Source organism: Kwoniella pini, chromosome 7 (genome assembly GCF_000512605.2).
Source record: "Kwoniella pini CBS 10737 chromosome 7, complete sequence".
Taxonomy (NCBI): Eukaryota; Fungi; Basidiomycota; class Tremellomycetes; order Tremellales; family Cryptococcaceae; genus Kwoniella; species Kwoniella pini.
The window spans coordinates 483,862-501,694 of NC_091722.1; the positions used below are offsets into that span (position 1 = coordinate 483,862).

At 38.1% G+C, this 17,833-nt stretch overlaps 8 protein-coding genes across 8 annotated transcripts; 4 read left to right on the forward strand and 4 right to left on the reverse strand.

Moving 5' to 3' along the window:
- Positions 1-427: 427 nt before the first annotated feature.
- Positions 428-1,445, forward strand: I206_105319 (uncharacterized protein; the record flags this gene model as incomplete). Its single annotated transcript, XM_019155514.1, has 5 exons — positions 428-468; positions 604-675; positions 741-775; positions 843-1,009; positions 1,167-1,445. 5 exons carry the CDS (start codon positions 428-430, stop codon positions 1,443-1,445), a joined length of 594 nt encoding a protein of 197 aa, XP_019011668.1.
- Positions 1,446-2,244: 799 nt separating this feature from the next.
- I206_105320 (uncharacterized protein) lies at positions 2,245-3,205 on the reverse strand (the record flags this gene model as incomplete). Its single annotated transcript, XM_019155513.1, has 5 exons — positions 2,245-2,339; positions 2,395-2,490; positions 2,590-2,775; positions 2,862-3,042; positions 3,119-3,205. The coding sequence occupies 5 exons, from the start codon at positions 3,203-3,205 to the stop codon at positions 2,245-2,247; spliced, it is 645 nt and encodes a 214-aa protein (XP_019011667.1).
- A 609-nt stretch (positions 3,206-3,814) lies between these two features.
- I206_105321 (uncharacterized protein) lies at positions 3,815-6,326 on the forward strand (the record flags this gene model as incomplete). Its single annotated transcript, XM_019155512.1, has 7 exons — positions 3,815-3,967; positions 4,045-4,057; positions 4,133-4,807; positions 4,880-5,163; positions 5,347-5,438; positions 5,520-5,745; positions 5,841-6,326. The coding sequence occupies 7 exons, from the start codon at positions 3,815-3,817 to the stop codon at positions 6,324-6,326; spliced, it is 1,929 nt and encodes a 642-aa protein (XP_019011666.1).
- An 899-nt stretch (positions 6,327-7,225) lies between these two features.
- On the reverse strand, positions 7,226-8,022 carry I206_105322 (uncharacterized protein; the record flags this gene model as incomplete). The annotated part of the gene is made up of 6 exons (XM_019155511.1): positions 7,226-7,311; positions 7,406-7,475; positions 7,615-7,684; positions 7,761-7,817; positions 7,886-7,934; positions 8,019-8,022. The coding sequence occupies 6 exons, from the start codon at positions 8,020-8,022 to the stop codon at positions 7,226-7,228; spliced, it is 336 nt and encodes a 111-aa protein (XP_019011665.1).
- Positions 8,023-8,796: 774 nt separating this feature from the next.
- Positions 8,797-11,288, reverse strand: I206_105323 (uncharacterized protein; the record flags this gene model as incomplete). The annotated part of the gene is made up of 10 exons (XM_019155510.1): positions 8,797-8,924; positions 8,994-9,031; positions 9,096-9,126; positions 9,193-9,251; positions 9,317-9,541; positions 9,601-9,686; positions 9,751-9,839; positions 9,919-9,987; positions 10,053-10,692; positions 10,758-11,288. 10 exons carry the CDS (start codon positions 11,286-11,288, stop codon positions 8,797-8,799), a joined length of 1,896 nt encoding a protein of 631 aa, XP_019011664.1.
- Positions 11,289-12,551: 1,263 nt separating this feature from the next.
- On the forward strand, positions 12,552-13,935 carry I206_105324 (uncharacterized protein; the record flags this gene model as incomplete). Its single annotated transcript, XM_019155509.1, has 6 exons — positions 12,552-12,841; positions 12,916-13,285; positions 13,345-13,414; positions 13,471-13,563; positions 13,626-13,778; positions 13,856-13,935. 6 exons carry the CDS (start codon positions 12,552-12,554, stop codon positions 13,933-13,935), a joined length of 1,056 nt encoding a protein of 351 aa, XP_019011663.1.
- A 363-nt stretch (positions 13,936-14,298) lies between these two features.
- I206_105325 (uncharacterized protein) lies at positions 14,299-16,021 on the forward strand (the record flags this gene model as incomplete). Its single annotated transcript, XM_019155508.1, has 2 exons — positions 14,299-14,400; positions 14,477-16,021. 2 exons carry the CDS (start codon positions 14,299-14,301, stop codon positions 16,019-16,021), a joined length of 1,647 nt encoding a protein of 548 aa, XP_019011662.1.
- A 499-nt stretch (positions 16,022-16,520) lies between these two features.
- On the reverse strand, positions 16,521-17,757 carry I206_105326 (uncharacterized protein; the record flags this gene model as incomplete). Its single annotated transcript, XM_070203098.1, has 5 exons — positions 16,521-16,589; positions 16,705-16,863; positions 16,932-17,056; positions 17,175-17,550; positions 17,707-17,757. 5 exons carry the CDS (start codon positions 17,755-17,757, stop codon positions 16,521-16,523), a joined length of 780 nt encoding a protein of 259 aa, XP_070059199.1.
- Positions 17,758-17,833: the final 76 nt, after the last annotated feature.

Consider the following 17,833-nt stretch of genomic DNA (forward strand, 5'->3'; position numbering starts at 1 on the left):
AGATTCGTCTTCAACCATGCCTATATAGATATAATGTGCTTTACTTATTGTTAGTGCGGTAAGCGTCGCCTATTTATCCAATTAATTTTGTAGGATAAATATGTAGGTGGCTTAACGTGTACTTTCTTTATCTGATCAGAATTATTAGTTGGTTGAGACAGCTCTGGTTGTTGTAATTTTTACCCTGAAACCCGGATAGACCCGATTAAACGGAAATGATTTGAATAATAATGTGCAGTGATTACGCGATGATTATCCTAAATAACATATGAGTTTATCAAACCAAGTATTTTCGAGGACTTTCCATTCACCGAGAACATGTTTTTAGACACCGTTCAATAATATTTCATTTCATTTTGATATCTGTTTCTTTTCTCTTTTTCTTTTCATCAGTATCAATACAAAACCAAAAAACACATATTCAAAAATGTCTGCCTACCCATTGCCTCAAATCCAAAAACCAGCTCCGTAAGTATCCTATCTTCTGCTGTCTCTTCATTTGAGTATGAGTCGGATCACCTCGGCCGAAAATCACTTTCTCCCAACGTTTTCCATTCTATCACTAGAAGAGTATTTCACTGACTATCGTGCTCGAACTTATAGTGAATTCGCTGGTACCGCCGTCAAGGAGGGTTCTTTCGAAGAGATCAAATTAGCTGATTACAAAGGAAAATGGTGAGTAAAATCACTTTATCGACTTTATATATTTTTTTTGTTGCTGATTCAGCCTGTGCATTTAGGACCGTCCTTGTCTTCTACCCTATGGATTTCACTTGTGAGTTCGATTAGTCCATCTTTACACCTCTGAATCTCAGAGAATATAGCTAATACATGATATATAGTCGTTTGCCCAACTGAGATCCTTGCTTTCAACGCTGCTCTTCCTCAATTCGCCGCTATCGGAGCTGAAGTCATCTGTGCTTCTACCGATTCCGAGTTCACCCACCTTGCTTGGTCCCAAACTAACAGAAAGGAAGGTGGTCTTGGTCCCGATCTCAAGTTGACCTTGGTAAGTGTTCCCGCTCATATCACTGGCTCTTTGCGTGCAAAGAAGTCACAACATTCCTTCATATACAATCAGGCATTTATCATATGTCTGACGTTGCCTCTTCAATCTTATACACTTATATATCTTGATGTCAACTTACTGACTTTGCGATTTATAGCTCGCCGACCGAAACCACGCCGCTGCTAAGGCATACGGTGTTCTTCTTCCTGAAGAAGGTATCGCTCTTAGAGGTACTTTCTTCATTGACCCTAAAGGTACTCTTAGAGCAATGCACGTTCACGATTTACCAGTTGGTCGATCAGTTGAAGAATCAATTAGATTAATTAAAGCTTTCCAATTCACTGATGAACATGGTGAAGTTTGTCCAGCAGGTTGGGAAGAAGGTAAAGATACTATTGATACTTCTAATAAATCTAAATACTTTGAAAAGCAGTAAGTGCTTTTCTTAGTTTGGGAAATCCCGAAACGCCAATAGAGATACAACATAAAAATAGATAAAAATAGATGGTAAAAAAGGAATAGAAATAATAAAAAAAAGTAAATAGATATAGACAAAAACTTTTATTTATATATCGGATGGATTTTAATCTTTTTTGGCTTCTTTCTTTTTTCTAGAGAAGATTGCAGTTTTGACTTTTGATCATTTTCTTCAATTAATTTAAGCGAGAACATAAGTTGAAGCCCCTCTATTCTTATAGGGCAGCCAATGAAATTTCTATGCAAATTGACGAACAAAACAATTATGATGATAATCAACAAATTAAGAGAAAAAGTGAATTAACAAGTGAAAGTATAAATAAGAAAGTAAAAATATAAGGTTAAATTGTAGAACATGCTGTCGGATTTTCTTGAAATACTCTGAATCAATTTTCAAGGTTTCTGAATGAGCCTACCTCAGTAATTTAATTCAGAAATTATATTTCAAAACGCCTTGTACACTTTAAAGAGGTTATATTATCAGGTATTTGTGAAAAGCGAAATTGTTAAGTGTAATTTAAATATGTCCAGGATGCATCATTGTCATTGATACAAGATTTCTCGATGATAAGTTAATCTCGTTTTGCGATCCTGTACAATTTCTCAATGGGACAGTTTTGTGTGACCTCGTGAGCGTCGTTACAGAATACGACAGACTGGAAAGTGACAGAACAATTCGAACATGAGATAAAAGTGCTAATTTTGGGTTTTCTGCATGCGATTTCAGGTACTGCCAAGTACTTGATCTACTAGGTATCTTAATCCAGCTTCTCATGCTCCAATGTGATTGGTTCTATCTTGGCTCCCTTTTTCTCATTTGTACTTGGGATAGGTGCAGTAGGTATAGGTCCAGCTATAGATTTACATATCAGCTTCGGGACAGATGTATGCAAAATAAGAGAATTTACCTGGTATCGAAGGTGCAATGAGAGCTTTGACAATTTCTTCAAGTGAAACTAATACTCTTGTACATACTGTTGACCATGCACCGGAAGATACAGAACCTAATTATCATGTATCTCACATTAGCAAGAAGAGAATTTGGCACAATATCTTTCGAGGATGATATGATTTTGGTGAATTGTGATTGAGCGCGGACTCACCTAAAGGAGCACTTGGAAAACTTATCAACCACGCTATAGGATATGGTACCCATCCTTCAGGTAACCAAAATACTGGCTTTTTTCTAAACCACCAAACTAATATAAATTTAGAACCGGAAGTTAATACCCATAATGAAGTTTTAAATTTAGTAGTAAATGATGATTTAGATGATGTTATTTGTGTATCTGGAATTGAAAAGGAAATATCAGCACAAAATATACAGTTGGGAAGATTTGAATAAGAGATTTTTCCAAAGACATTGTCAACTTACTTAAATTTTCAAGATCAGATAATCCTTTGTCTAATCTTCTTCTTATTTTAGCCCATTTTGCGAATTCATCTTGTGAAGAAGTTGAACCTAATTCCGCTTTATCTTTTAATACTTGTTTACGCAATTTAGATTGTTCTTTAGATGCTTTTGAAAGGAATATTTTGGAATATATTGAGAAAGTCTGTGTAGGCACCGGAAGAAGGTTAGTCAGTATCGTCGAATGTGCGCTCACAGAAAGTTTCGTTCGATAAACCTACAATCTCTTGAAGGACGGTTTGTCCTACCCATGATACGATTTGAGTGAGGAGGACGACCAGGAAGATCAATAATGCCAGATTAGGCATTTTGGGATGGAAGATAGCAGACCTTTCGGTAAGAAAATGCAAATCTTCTGAGCAGAAATGAAGATGACGGGCTGTATGGTTATTAGCACTTTCTCTTCATATACCTCTTCATGCCTTCACGATTACTTCCAACTGCAATGAGGGTGTCACGTATGTTTCTACGAAGCTAACAAATCCATCAATAAGAGTGTAAAAGTGATGACGTATAACTTTGAGATTTGATGTTTGGGATAAAGTGGAATTAAATGTTACTTAGAATAGTGAATTGAGTGGACGGCGCCGAAGATGTTGATATTGAAGTGTTTTTACCCTGAATGTTGTCTGAAAGGACATAAACATGGAAAAGAGAGGAGAGAATTAAAAACAAAGACAAAAGACACGTGACTTTGCATCCGTCTCATCTTATTCCCCCTCATCATCATCATTACTATCCTTATCAACAATAACAACATTGACTGAATTGTCATCATCAACTGGATATCCATCATTGACATACAATATTGCATCACAAAATCCAACGGACAATTCATCACGATCACCGAATAAATCTATTACCAAGCGTGAGAAGGGAAAAGCCGATTTCAAACAACATCAATATAGGATACTCACATGGCCACGAGAACAACCATTCGACCAATTGGAGTACCAACAGCCTTACATACAGACTTTACAAGTAACATGGTCAGTGGGAAACGAAAAAGTATGTCAACAAATAAAGTTATAGAGGAGGATGAACCAGATAAGAAGAAGAGGAAGCCTGCTGTAGGTATTTGTTCAAAATTAAGGAGATGTTTAATTCATTTACTGATGTTTACGTATCTTTCCTCCTGACGTATCAGACCAAAAAGCAATGTGAGTGCCTCAGGGTGCCTAAAATACAACAGACCCTACGACGAATACTGATCAGGCATATTTGTCAACTTATAGCCAATTTCAAACCTCAACCAGTCCCAACAACACATTCATCGGATACGCCGCCTGATGTTGACGACGATTTGCATCTGTTACCACCACCATCTGAAAGAAAGATAGCTAGGAGAAGAGAATCGACGAGAGAAATACGAGAAAGGCATGATTCACCCACGCCTTCAGGCATGGCATCTACTTCATCCACTTCGAACAACAAACGGAGTAAGATTTCTAGGGGGAGATCGAAATCCATAGATCCAATACGTGCTGCTGTCAATACCTCAGATGACCCTTTAGGCGGAGTAGAAGAGACAGAAAATATGAAATCGACAAATAGTACTACTAGTGCAGTTAGAGTGGATGGGTTGAATATACCGAATGCTCAACCATCTAGACCTTCTGGTCCTAGACCACGCTCACCACCTCGTCGTACTTTTTCTGCCTCACAAACACCAGTTTCCACCTCAGCACATCCAATGGGGCCACCTAAGGGATCTTTTGTGCGAAAAACTAGACAATCGATGGGATTGAGTCGAGTGGCTGAATTAAGCAAAGAAAGTGTCGTACCCGTTATGGAGAGTGAGACGCCTATTATACGGAAGAACCAGGAACTCAGGGGTCAACAAGCGAGAAGATCTTCGTTGGATCATAGAGGTGGACGAGCAAGCTCAAGTTGGGGTAGAGGAGAGATAAGTAGGTGTAATAGTCTGATATAAGGAGCCGAAGTGCTGTATCCTAGACATGAAAGCTAATTCTCTGCTTTAGCAATGCCGCATAAAAATGTGGACTCGAAGCTCTTCTACCGCCATATACCAGTTTCTTATCCAGAGCCCATCAAAGCGCGTATGCTCTTGGTATGGTGTGCCAATCGAGCTATGGAAGAGTCACTCAGAGTGCCTTCGAGCTCGAAGAGAGACAAAGGCAAAGGACGAGCGAAATCGGAAGATGGAAGGACTGAGGAAGGCGATAAAATGCTTAAGGAGATCATGGATGAGTTCGTCAGGGAGATGAACAGGGGCGGAGTTGATACTAGTGTTTTCGGCGTACCTGTGAGTTTTATTCATTGTTCTATATCTCATCATGCAAACGGATGGAAAAGGAGATTTCGTAAGCTTCTCGGAAGCCACCTCGATGCAATTCCAGGAAATCATATAGGCAAGATTCCATCCCAAGGGTGACCTGGTTGCGGGGCAAATCGTGAAACATCGCTGACATCCACTCACCTTATGTAGGGTCAAGAATCAACCGTGAGCGGATTAATGCCGCATCCAAGGAATGTATCAAATCGCAAAGTGGAAGCAGCTGCAAATGCAGATATACGGAAGTGAGTCAAAGTCTCGACTCTGAGCCCGCTTACATCTGCTCCTGCAAGTTGAGCGCAGCTGACCGAGCACATGAACCTTAGGTTCAAGGCGGAAGAAGCTCAGTGGTCTGCATTAGTTTCGATGACGAAAACAAAACAATCTGATATACTTGACAAATTGCGCAAATCAGCAGTTGCAACTAAAGCACCCGACATGTCGAAGGCTGAGCCGTGGATGAGAGATGCTCTAAACCTTGCTGAAGATATAATTGCACAAGGTGATAGCGAGCTGGAGAGTAAAGGAGAGTTTGAGGACGTCGAGTTCAAGGTGAGTTTGACGTTTCATCACCAGGCTCTTGTATACTTTTGGGCTACATGTTGCCGAGGAATCATGCTGATCTTTTTATTATGGGAAATGAGCAGATCGATACCCTACATCAGACTTCCCACGTTGCATTACAATACGTCTTACAATCATCAAGATTCCTGGACGGGATATTCTCTTCACTTACTTCCGATTTACGTGCAAGGGATAGATTGGGTGACGGATCGAATGAATTACCTGAAAACAGTAATGAAGAAGGTCCAGATACTGTCTCATTACTATCTAAAACGACTATATCGGCATCATCATCATCTTCAAAATTTTCAAGCACAAAGAAAATGGATCCAATGAATTTATTGAGATTGTTGGCTGAAAAGGAATCTGAAGGTCAAGATGAAAAGATATTGGAAAAAGCAATGTCAATACCACCTGTCACTCTTTCCAGTGGTTCCGGTTCATCAACAAATACTACTAGTGCAACTCCTCGAAGACCGACAAATACAAATACACCTGGGAGACCTACAGGATTATTGCAAACTCCTAGAAGTAGGAGGGGATTAACACCTGGACAACAAGGCGAATAGGCTGTTAATACGATATGTAATTATGGAGGGGAATGGGAATAGAAATGCGGAGGATTTAATATTTATCTTTTAATGTTTATCAATTTATTTATACTTTTCATTCGGGATAGCAACTTTTTTTATTTTCTTATTTATGGATCTTGTAATATCATTTATTTTTTTTGTTTTTTTCACCTGTTCGTTTTTTTTTTCCTTTCCGGGTTTGGGTTTTATCTTTTGTTTTTCCTATTACGATCTCATACATACGTGGTAATTATAAAAAGAAGTTTAGTTTACGGAGTTTTCAACGAATGAATAAATGAATGAATGACAAGAATTATATAGTTGTAAGCTTGGATCATACTAATTTACATTTCAGTATTGAACGTGCAAATGAATTATTATACATTTTCTAGTACTTTTTGTTATAGTAGTTGTGGACTACAAATTGACTCTGTTCAGATTGTGAGCATTGGAAGGGGGCCAGGCATTCAGCAATTTTATATTTTGATTAATTCTCAAACGGGTCAAAAAGATACGAAGATAAGATAATGACCTTGGAGAAGACAAGCAGAAGATGAAAGTCAATTTTAAATTGCAAATATCTATTGCTACATACTATTGTTTGTTTTCGTCAATCAGAACAAATCCAAGAACACCATATACTACCATTAGATTCGCTAATATAAATTGAAATGTGATATATTTGCATTGCTTAAAGGGACTTTGCTCAAATGAAATGGTAAGATCTGCCAAGTCATTATGATTTAACTGATCCTTCTGAATCGTATACCTTGGCTCATCATATATTGTAAGGTTTAAACACAAGATTGTGAAAGCTTCATAACATTTGCATCTTTCATCGTTTGGTCTGTACCGACTACCTTCCTATCAGGTCAAATTTGTGATAAGTGAACACTTTAGTATTCTCCTGATTGGTTAAGAGCCTCAATAGCTTGTGATTTAGCATGTCTCTTAGCTTCTTCTCTATCATAAGCATCAAGACCTGTAATATAATATAACAATTAGCATTTACCATACATCTAAGTCCATTAAAAAAGGGGGCGGAGAATATTGTGCGCCAAGGTAAGGATACTCACCTTTAGTCTCGAAAAGCTTGTCTACTTCAGCAGCAGCGAAACCGGCAACGAGCTCTTTGGCGAAAGCGTGCTAGAGGATTCAAGTAAGATCAGGGATATGAATGATGGTAAAAATGTAATGATATGAGATAGCGATGATAGTGAGTCGAATTCGTCAGCTTCTCATACATCAATATGTTAATAGCAAAGAGAACCGTAGCTGAACTCACGTTGGCAGGTTTACCTTCTGTTCTTAAGTGATTTTCGTAGGCTTTCATAGCTTCGAATCCGGCTGCACCGCTATTATACGGAAAAATCAAAACATCTAAGTCAGTTGAACCTTTCTAGAAATCAATTATAGGGGAATGGTGCTTACCCGATCAATTCGTGGGAAAGTTTAGATTTGTGTTCTTCATTATTGGGATCAATGTTGCTATCAAGTCAGATAGAATCAGTACAACTGTTTTAAGGTATTTCATCTTGTATAGAATAGATACTCACTAAACTTCTTGATTTCCCGAATCGTCGTTGTTAAAGTAATCAAAGAGACCTGTAAGTATCCAAGTACATAAGCAAATATTCAAGTCATACCTAACTACATTTCTAGTTCTAAAGATAATTGCGAAGTACTCACCCATTTTGTGCTTTACTCAATTTCGTTATTCGTAATTTATCGTGAGTTTGATAATGTTTAAAAAGATATAAAAGAATAAGTGATTTATAAATGACTATACATATATATATTTGAATCCCATGGGGGTGCATATACTTCCAGCGCAGCAACAGTAAACGTTTTCAAACTTCCTTTATGATTGTGAATCAAAACGTCGTCATGATGAATGTAATTTGATTGAAATTGCGTCACATGATGATATGGGTATTTTATAAATTGAGATTAAAATAGAACAAAATGCTATGCAACCAAATATCTTTGTATCTGTGTGATTTGAAAAGTCTCAGGTACCTAGGTGTACATAAGTATAAAGTATGAATCATAAGGGAAAAAAAAGCAAAAACCGACGTGACTGAGTTTTTTTTAAAGGGTTGAAGATCGCTTCCTCCCCGGATTTTACGAAAAAAAGCCTAAAAATAGAATCTAAAAATCGTTGTTATTATCAATGGCGCTGCATAGTCGTGGTTTCAACGTTTTACGTTAACCCTGATGACGAAACAAGCTTGTTATTTTGATCAAAAAAATGCATTAAAATGATATATCTCCTTGTACCTCTATAAGTTCATGTACTACGAGAAATCATATTATATTAGAATAATTATTATTATGATAATGAAACAGTATCGTCCAGAAAATCATGTCATCCGTTATCCTGAATCTGTATTGAGTGAGCCCTACACTCCACTCTTATTAGATTAATGTCCGTTCTCCTCATGGTTTTGCGTCCTCATACGATCGCTCAATGAGCAACCTTGTTAGGCGAAAACTTAGAACGAGCTCTTAATTTGGGTCCGTAAATCATCAATACGATTGGAATAGGCGCCATGACCAAAGCTAAGAAACCAATTAAAGAGGAAGCCCATTGTGCTAGAATGCGACATGCCTATTAGCCTTCCAAACTAGTATAGCAAAATCATGTAGGTTGAAAATACTCACTGCCTAATTTAGTGTACATCTGGGTAGCGAAAAGAGGGCTGTTGTGAATATCGTATATCAGCAAAACTCTGTTTCAAAAGGCGTGAAAAAATTGGAACTCACAAAGCTGCACCGAACAAAGATCGTACGATAGCTTCAGATGAAGATGTGGCGTCAGTGAAATGCTCAGTCTGACGAAGCAGTATCGAGGGTTACTCACTGGCACCGGCCAAAGCACTTGCAGCTGACCATAGATACACATCAATGATATAGTTGAAACTGCGATACCAGCCAAAGTCAATTTTGTTTTCTTTTTCTAGCGATCTTTATGTTCATCTACTCACAGAGAAACAAACATTCCCAAAGTTCCTACTCCAATCAAACCTCCAGCTATGACCGGTGAGATCCAGTGAATAGAGGAATAAGATGTCCATCCAAACCAGAACATAGCAATGACTAAACTCCATCCTGAGATTACACATAATTCCAATCGTTTTTCAGGAGCCGGTGGAAGAGGCGCGACTCGTTTAGCGTATCGTTGATATCGAGGTTCAATTATAGTCACAAATCTTTAGAAGAAACCAATTGTTAGCTAAGTGTATTCCTCTTTGAAAGTCGCTTTACCTACAAGATTACAGCTATCACACCCCCGGTAAAGAATCCCAAGAAACAGAGCCCATTTTGCAAAGCGTTGAAACCGTGATTGTACACGAACTGTTTAAAAAAGGTAAGTGAGAAATAAGGTATGTCGGGTTTTGTAGTGAGCAGTGCGACTTACTACGAATGGATAAGCCTCAAAGAGGAGATATACCAGTCCATACACGAAAGACATGTACATTGTGACGGCCAAAAGCATGGGTTCAAGGGCTATAGAATGACCAAAGTCCGTTAGCTTTCGCGCACTTACATCGGTGTAAACGTGACCCAAAGTAAAATGATAGCTTACCAAGAATAACGAAAGGTTTAGCCAGAATATCATAAAGACGGGCTCTCCATCGATTATCCGCTCGTTCAACTATACGTGATAGATAGGTCGGTCAGTCAAGATGAGACAGTCTGGAAGAGCCACTTATGACTTACGAGGAGCATACCATCTTTCCTCTTGAGTATCTTTTCTAAGCTTCTTTGCTTTTGTTGCTAAAATCTTAGGTGCATATGTTTCCGGAACCAAAGTCACAATGACTACGAGGCAAACTCCAGCAAAAATAGTCAAGATCCAAAATACCCATCTCCAATCTGTTCCAGTTACACTGATTGCTCCTGCTACGATTGGTCCGATGGATGGTCCAGCAAAAGGTGCAAGAGCGAAAAGTGACATTGCTTGACCACGATGATCACCATCCCAAATATCCGCTATCATCGCACCAGAATTTGTTAAAGGTGCTGAGGCGAAGATTCCACCTAATAATCTAAATATCAAGATTGAAGCTGTATTTTTCGAAAGGGCACATCCTACTTGCATACCCGTATAAACCACGAATGTGACGATGAAGATCGGTCTTCTACCGTAAGATTCGGACAATGGACCCCATAAGATAGGACCAATACAATAACCAGCAACGAATAAAGCGATAGTAAGAGTAGCGACTTCTTGAGAGAAACCAAAATAAACTTCCATATCTTGAATGATACCTGATGGTGAAGATGACGCAAAAGTGGAGTTCAAAACAAGTAAACCTGCGATACCTGTTAATCCCCATCGATAGCCGACTCCCCAATTCTACAAATGGGAAAAAAACGATAGTGGTCAGTATGCAAATCCAAATTGCAGAAATTCCCCCTCACCTTTGGATTTAATTTTTCTCCAGGTTCAAATTTGACGGCCCAGGGATCTGGACCTGCTTTTTCCCTTTCAGCATCTCGTTCATCTTCCTCTTCACGACTTCTCATGGGTCTTAAACCTTCTTCAGCATCAGGGCCTGTAGGAGCGACACCACCAAATAATCCTACTGCAGGTGCAGTCGAACTTTGTCTTGAGATAGGTACCATACCAGCTTCTCCATATCTTGCTGAGGTCGTTCTTTCTAGATTCTTTTCGTTTGAAGTAACGGGTAGACCAGCATGTTGAGCATGCTTTTCGGAATGATGTGATTTATGTGATTTTAAAGATGGGGATCGATGATGATTGTGATGATGTGTAGTCTTTTCGTTTAATGGCTGTTGGTGTCCTGTTGTACCGTTTGTAGCTGCTAAAGTCGGTGTAGGACTCTCTGAACCGCTTACAGATCTGTCTCTTCCTTGACTCTCAACAATCAAATTTGGGTGTTCTGCATGTTCACCTATAGGAGTACCTAGATCGAGAGGATTCGTAGACATTTTGGAACCGGTGGGAATTACGTAGGAATTTTGTTGAAGGGCTTTCTCTTGTAACGTCTTAAATGATAAACAGTCGTCGCGATGTTCTTATCGAGCGAGATATCTACTGGGAGAGGCTTCGTGAAGCTCTGTTTGGAAGAGTTCAGCAGTGAAGAACAAAACTAATGTTGAACAATTAATCAGTGATGATGAAGAAAAGCCGAATGATGAATGACGCTGAAAATTGTTTTGAAAGTAGTTTTTTACGGTATTTGAGAAAGTGGGCTTGTTACCAATATGAAATCTTGTCCGGAGAATTATAATCTGCTGATCAACGGATACGGCCGGTTTAATACCTTTGTGCAACTGCGATTTATTAAACTGACGAAACAACTTTTGCTTCAATATACAAAAGGGGGATATATAACATTTCATGAGACATCTATCCATTAGTTCATTCATATTGATGAGTAAGACTTTTATAAAAGAACGCATGATTTATTGAAATTTTGTGAAACTCGGAGTCCGATCTATGAGATTTTGGTGGAGTAAAACGTTTTACCTAAATAATTGGTGAAAGATAAAAATAAACACAAAGGAATAATCGGCTTATCCCGTAAATTCGGCCGTAAGTAGTAATTTCAATCAAAATTGATTGGTAAGTCCCAAGATCTTTTGCCGAATTTAGTTTGTCTTTCAACCTTTTTGATCGCTTTTAGGCGGCGGTGATATCTTACAACTCCGGTTACGATTTGCCCATCAACGCTTTGAGGTCTTATTCTTGATATCTCAACTTGAAGACGTAGACCTCAGCACATTATATACAAGAAGATCAAGTAAGCTCGGATGTCCGAAGTATACGTATCTCATCAATGGGATTCGAAGCGAAATACTAGGTTGCGATACCGCCAAAATCGCCCATCAATCTCAATTTCATATTGCTTTTTAAACAATCACTAGCCTCTCGTTCCTACTGAAGAAAGCACGCCCGTCCTGCTTTCACGGATTTCTGAAGCATGACCAATTCTAACTTCTGCTTTAAGTTTGAAATTCCGGAATTCATTTTGGGTTGATTATGTAATCCTCATCTGTTCCCAATGACGATCATACAATGACGTCAGGTTACTGACCATTCCGGTAATTCCAGTACAAGTGAACATGTGAAAGGTATGAACAGTTGTTATTACCATCGGGAAACAAGACAATGATAAGCTTAATCTATCCACATCTTACCTGTTCACCTCATTGGCAATCTTTAGCAAATCAGCGGTAACAATAGGAACAATGTCATCAAACGCGAATCCAACAGAACCACCTCCTCCTTACGGGCAAGTTGGAGCAACAAGGCCAAATGTATCAGTCACAAATCCTCAAGGGGAAGTTCGATCAGCTTCTTCCGATGCTGTTCAAAATAGACCAAGTCATCAAAGGAATCCATCAAACGCTTCTGATGTAAGTGATTTGACTGATGAAGATGATCTTAAGTTGGATGATAAAGAAATTGAAATGAGAAGAAGTATGGATGATGAACAGAGAGATTTACCTGAAGGTTGGGTAAGATGTTTCGATCCAAAGTCAGTCTTTCTCTCCTCTTAGCTATATAATTATGTTTCAACTGGATAACTGATGTGCGTGAATAAATGTATAGAGAACAACATGCTTTTTATGTCGATAAGAAGACAGAAAGAGCAACATGGTTACATCCATATGATGATCCTGAATATTTGAAAACTTTACCTAAAGATCATCCTGCTCATCCAGAATCAAAAGAAGGTCAAGCTGTAAGAAAACAATCTGAAGATGAGAAGACTTTCCAAGAAAAATATAAAAATACAAAAGATGTTAAAGTTGCGAAAAGCACGACTCAAGGACAAGGTGAAAAGGGAATTGTGATTGGAGGAGAAGAGAGGAATTGGTTCCAAAAGAAAAAAGATAAAATGATTGGTACGAAAGAAGAAAGAGCTAAAGCGAAAGAAGAGAAGAGGAAAGCTAGAGCAGTAATGGAAAGACAGATGAGGGTAAGTTCAGGTGTTCGTACATACGCTTGACCGCAAGCTGATATTATCTGCCTTTATAGGAACGAGAAGTTGCTTATCAGAAACGAAGACAAGAATTAATACAGCAAAGACTCAATGACCCTAGCATCAGTAAGTCACGCGATCTGTTATTCCTCGTGCAGAACGATGCTAAACTCTCGGGTCAGGTCGGATGTATGCTAGTGACCCTTATGAGTATTCCGCTCCTTCGACACCATTCATGAGAGGTGGTGGATTGTACAGTTCTCCGTATGGATATGGTCAGTCCATTCGACCCTGCTTCTTCTTGGGCTGGAGCTGACGATGATTGTGACCGCTGTAGGTTACGGCGGAGGCTATGGACGAAGATACGGTGGTATGGGAGGAATGGGTATGGGGGGAATGGGCATGGGAGCACCACTCCTAATGGGTGGAGGAGCGGGTTTGCTAGGAGGATTGATGCTTGGTGATGCAATGAGTGGTGGATTCGGCGGTGGTAAGCTCATAGCTTCAGATGTATCTCTATCAATCGTTGAAGTATTTTGCTGACATACAAATACCTTTTGAATATAGGTTACGGAGGTGGATTCGGAGGAGGTGACTTTGGGGGTGGAGGCGGCTTTGGTGGCGGCGGTGGTGGTATGGGATGTTAAATATTTTGTTCAAGCTGTGAATATTGAACGACGTCTTCTTATCTGCGACTCGTTTGGTCCATGTATTCTGTATATGTTGGATATCAAACATGTATTCTGTATATGTTTGGTATCCAACAAGCAATCCTTGGCAGCTGTTGCAGAATGGCAAGATTGGCATGCAGCTTGATTTAAACGTTATTGTGAAAGCGGTCATCGCCGCTTCTCGAATCTCGTGTCCGTCAACCCCGCGAGGACAACTTTCTTGGGATGAGTGGTACTCGAAGTATCAGATATCCACCTCGCTTTCACGTCAATGTCGTAAATAGCATAACTATCATCACTGATCAAATTCAGAGGATCTCTGCTCGAAACAGCAAGAACATGTCAGGGCACCCTGATGTAGATGTGCCGTCTCTCAAAGTAGCTGAACTGAAAGAGGAACTTACGAAAAGAGGATTGGAAACAAAGGGTCTCAAAAAGGATGTCAGTGATTTTATTATTACTTCACGTTATTCTTGTTATCAGAAATGTTCAGCTCACGGCTATTACCACTGTTCAGCTTGCAGACAGGCTACAAGCATTCCAGGAATCACAGCATGCCGATAAATCGACAAGTCAAACGGAAACAATCCTACCCGAATCTACCGGAAATGGATATGTAATTGCACAGGAAGCAGTGAAAGATAATGAAGGTGTTGGAAGAACTATGGTAGATGGATATCCTGAAAATACATCTACAAAACATCATGCTTCTCTACCTACAGAAGAAATCAAAGATCAAATAAATACGGAACCTGCAGCATTAGATGAAGAAGTTGCAAAAGTAGTAGCTCAAGAAGAATCAAAAGATGTTTTATCTCCTACGCCCAGTCCTCCTAAATCATTATCACCTTTACCTAAAACAGAAGATGGTGTAGGAAAAGTAATGGTTGATGGATATCCCGAGAATGAACTATCCAAACATCATCAAACGCCTTCAGCGGGAAAAGACGTGATAAATACTGAACCTAAAGCTCTAGATAAAGATCTTGCTAAATTCGTAGCTGAAGAGGAAAGTAAAGATGTTTTAACTCCTACACCTAGTCCACCTAAGAGATTATCACCTCTACCTGTAAGTGAGATTGAAGAAGATATGCAAATTATTGAGAATGAAGAAGATTTAATTAAAAATGGAGAATCAAGTAAAAAACGATCAAGGTCAAGATCAATTACACCATCTAGATCCAATAAGGTTAAAAGAATAAAATTTGATTTACCTGAAAGGTTATCACATATTAAAGAAATACCTTCAAGTGTATTATATATAAATAATTTAAAAAGACCATTATTACATTCAACATTATACGAATATTTAAAACCTTGTTCAAAACCTAAAATCGATATACCAAAAAATTCAAAAATGCCATTTGTTTCTTCAGAATATAAAGGAATTTGGTTAAGTGGAGTAAAATCTCATGCATATGTTACTTATTCCTCAATAGAAGAATCAATTAAAATAGCTGAAAAAATTGAAAATAAAAAATGGCCAGAAGATACAGGTGATAGATTGAAAATTCATTTTATACCTGAAAATCAATTACATGAACTCATAGAAAAAGAAGAAAAAGCATGGGAAAATGGTAGACAGAAATTAGACTTAAAAGTTTATAAATCTGAAGAAAATGATAATGATGATGATAATAACCAAGAATGGATATATGAATTAATTAGTTCAGGTGGATTAGGTAAAATATTACCACCTCCTTCTTCTTCTTCATCTAAATCTGGTTTACCTATAATAGGAAGAGAGATACCTAGTGGACCAAGAGCTATACCTTTAACTGGAGTTAATTCTATACAACCTTCTAGAAATTCACATGATATACCATTAAGAGGACAAGGAGTGGGTATAAGAGGTAGAGCGAATTTACAACCAAACTTACAAAGAGGAGATAGAAGATATGATAAAGAAATTATGAAAAATGGAACTGGTGAAGGATTAAGAGGATGGTCAGATGAACGTGATAAAGAAAGAAAACAAAAAGAAGTTTTAAGAATGAGACCTACTAAATATAGACCTAGATTATTCTGGAAAAAAGGTCCAGGTGCAATTGAAGGATCATAAGGGGTTTTTTCGATTTATCAAAGGTCGAGAGAATGAACTCATGGCGAGAAAGAGGTAAAGAAGATGCAAAAATCAAGACGGATTTTGTCGAGGATCAGATTCATAGGAAATGGTTCCTGATTGTGATCACATTAGATCTTGTTGTCAATGCAAAGATTGCCGAAGAGGTTGTACCCCGTATTCATCGTGATGTAGATATCTGCACGCAGGCGAGCAGCCACAGGAGGGTAATTGAGAGAGTGCAAGTAGCCTTCGATATAGTAATTTGCTTACGCATTATATTGTGATCATGAGAATATGCATACTTGCCCTGCAACGCAGTGTATAGACAAAGCGTACAGGTCGAGCACTATCACTATTGGCGATTCATAAAAGTTGATGCAATTCTCGCTCGCTTACAGAAGGCAAATTATAGGATACATGAGTTTAAATGTTCATTTGACATTACTAATAAAGTACATCTGACTGTGATTTATTTTCGATCTCCAGAACGTCGTGATTACCACGGTGTAGGTCTACCATCCAATGGTTTCCCTTTATTCTTTCTGATTTTCTCCAACTGTCTAGCCTATATATAGAAAAAATGACAAATTAGCAGTAATCAATGATTTCAGGTTGATTATGTATATCTATTTTGAGTCTAGCTAACGATGATTCAATAAAAAGTTTGTGGAAAAACTTACTTTTTTATTACCAATTTGTACAGTATCAATCTTACCATATTTATCGTCTTTTATCTTTGATAATCTAATTGGACGATTTCCAACATATTTACCATCCATTTCTTTCCATGCTTTCAAGAAATCTTCTGGATCTTTAAATGCTATAAATCCATATTTTGCCTATTTAATTTTATATAAATAAGCAATTAATGAGTCTGCTCATGGATGTCTTATACAATTTCACTAACCTTCAAACTTAACCTATCTCTTACAACTTTACATTTACAATAACTTTCATATTTTCCAAATGCTTCATCAAGGGTACGTTCATTTACATCATTTGATACATCTCCTACGAATAGTCGAAACCATTCTGCGACAACAATCAAATTAGCTATCTCTCTTCACCCATCTTTGAACTTTGATATGCACAACCATAAAAAGAGTTACAATTTTTGTTTTGACGATCTAATGAAAGAATATTAACTTACTAGGATCCCAATCAACTAAAGATTGATCTTCCCAAACTTTACCATTTCCTTTTCTTATAACAGTTTCTTTCTTTTGACCTTGACTTGGTATTTCTACTTTTTTTTTCTCATTATTATTTTTATTAGATCCTAATGCTGTTGCTGATCCTGATGCATTTCCAATTAACAAATCTTGTGAAATTGAAGGATCATATGCTGTTGATTGTTGGAAAAAATCATTTTCTTGTACATTTTGAAATTGTCCTGGAGCAGCTGCTGCATAATCTTGATTTGAAGATCCTACTCCGTATCCATATGAAGATGTTGAATTTGAAGATGTACTTGTACCTAAAGCTGCATTAATTTGATCTTGAGTATATCCTTGTTGAGCGTAATACTAATGAGGACAAGTCAGTATAAGATAGAGAATAACGAGTAGAGTGAGGAAGATACTCACTGCTGCCCACTATTATCCATAGAGAAGAAGTGACATCAAAAAATCATCAGCATTTAAGAATTAGCTAAGAGAGAGATTTGGAACAAATCGACTCACAGCTGCTGCTTGTTCTTCTGGCGTATAATTGTGCCCAGCCTGATTAGACATGATGAACTAAAATTCTTTCAGAAGAATATGAAAATTCACCTTTCAGCGTAATGATGTAAGAATACTGTTTTTGTTT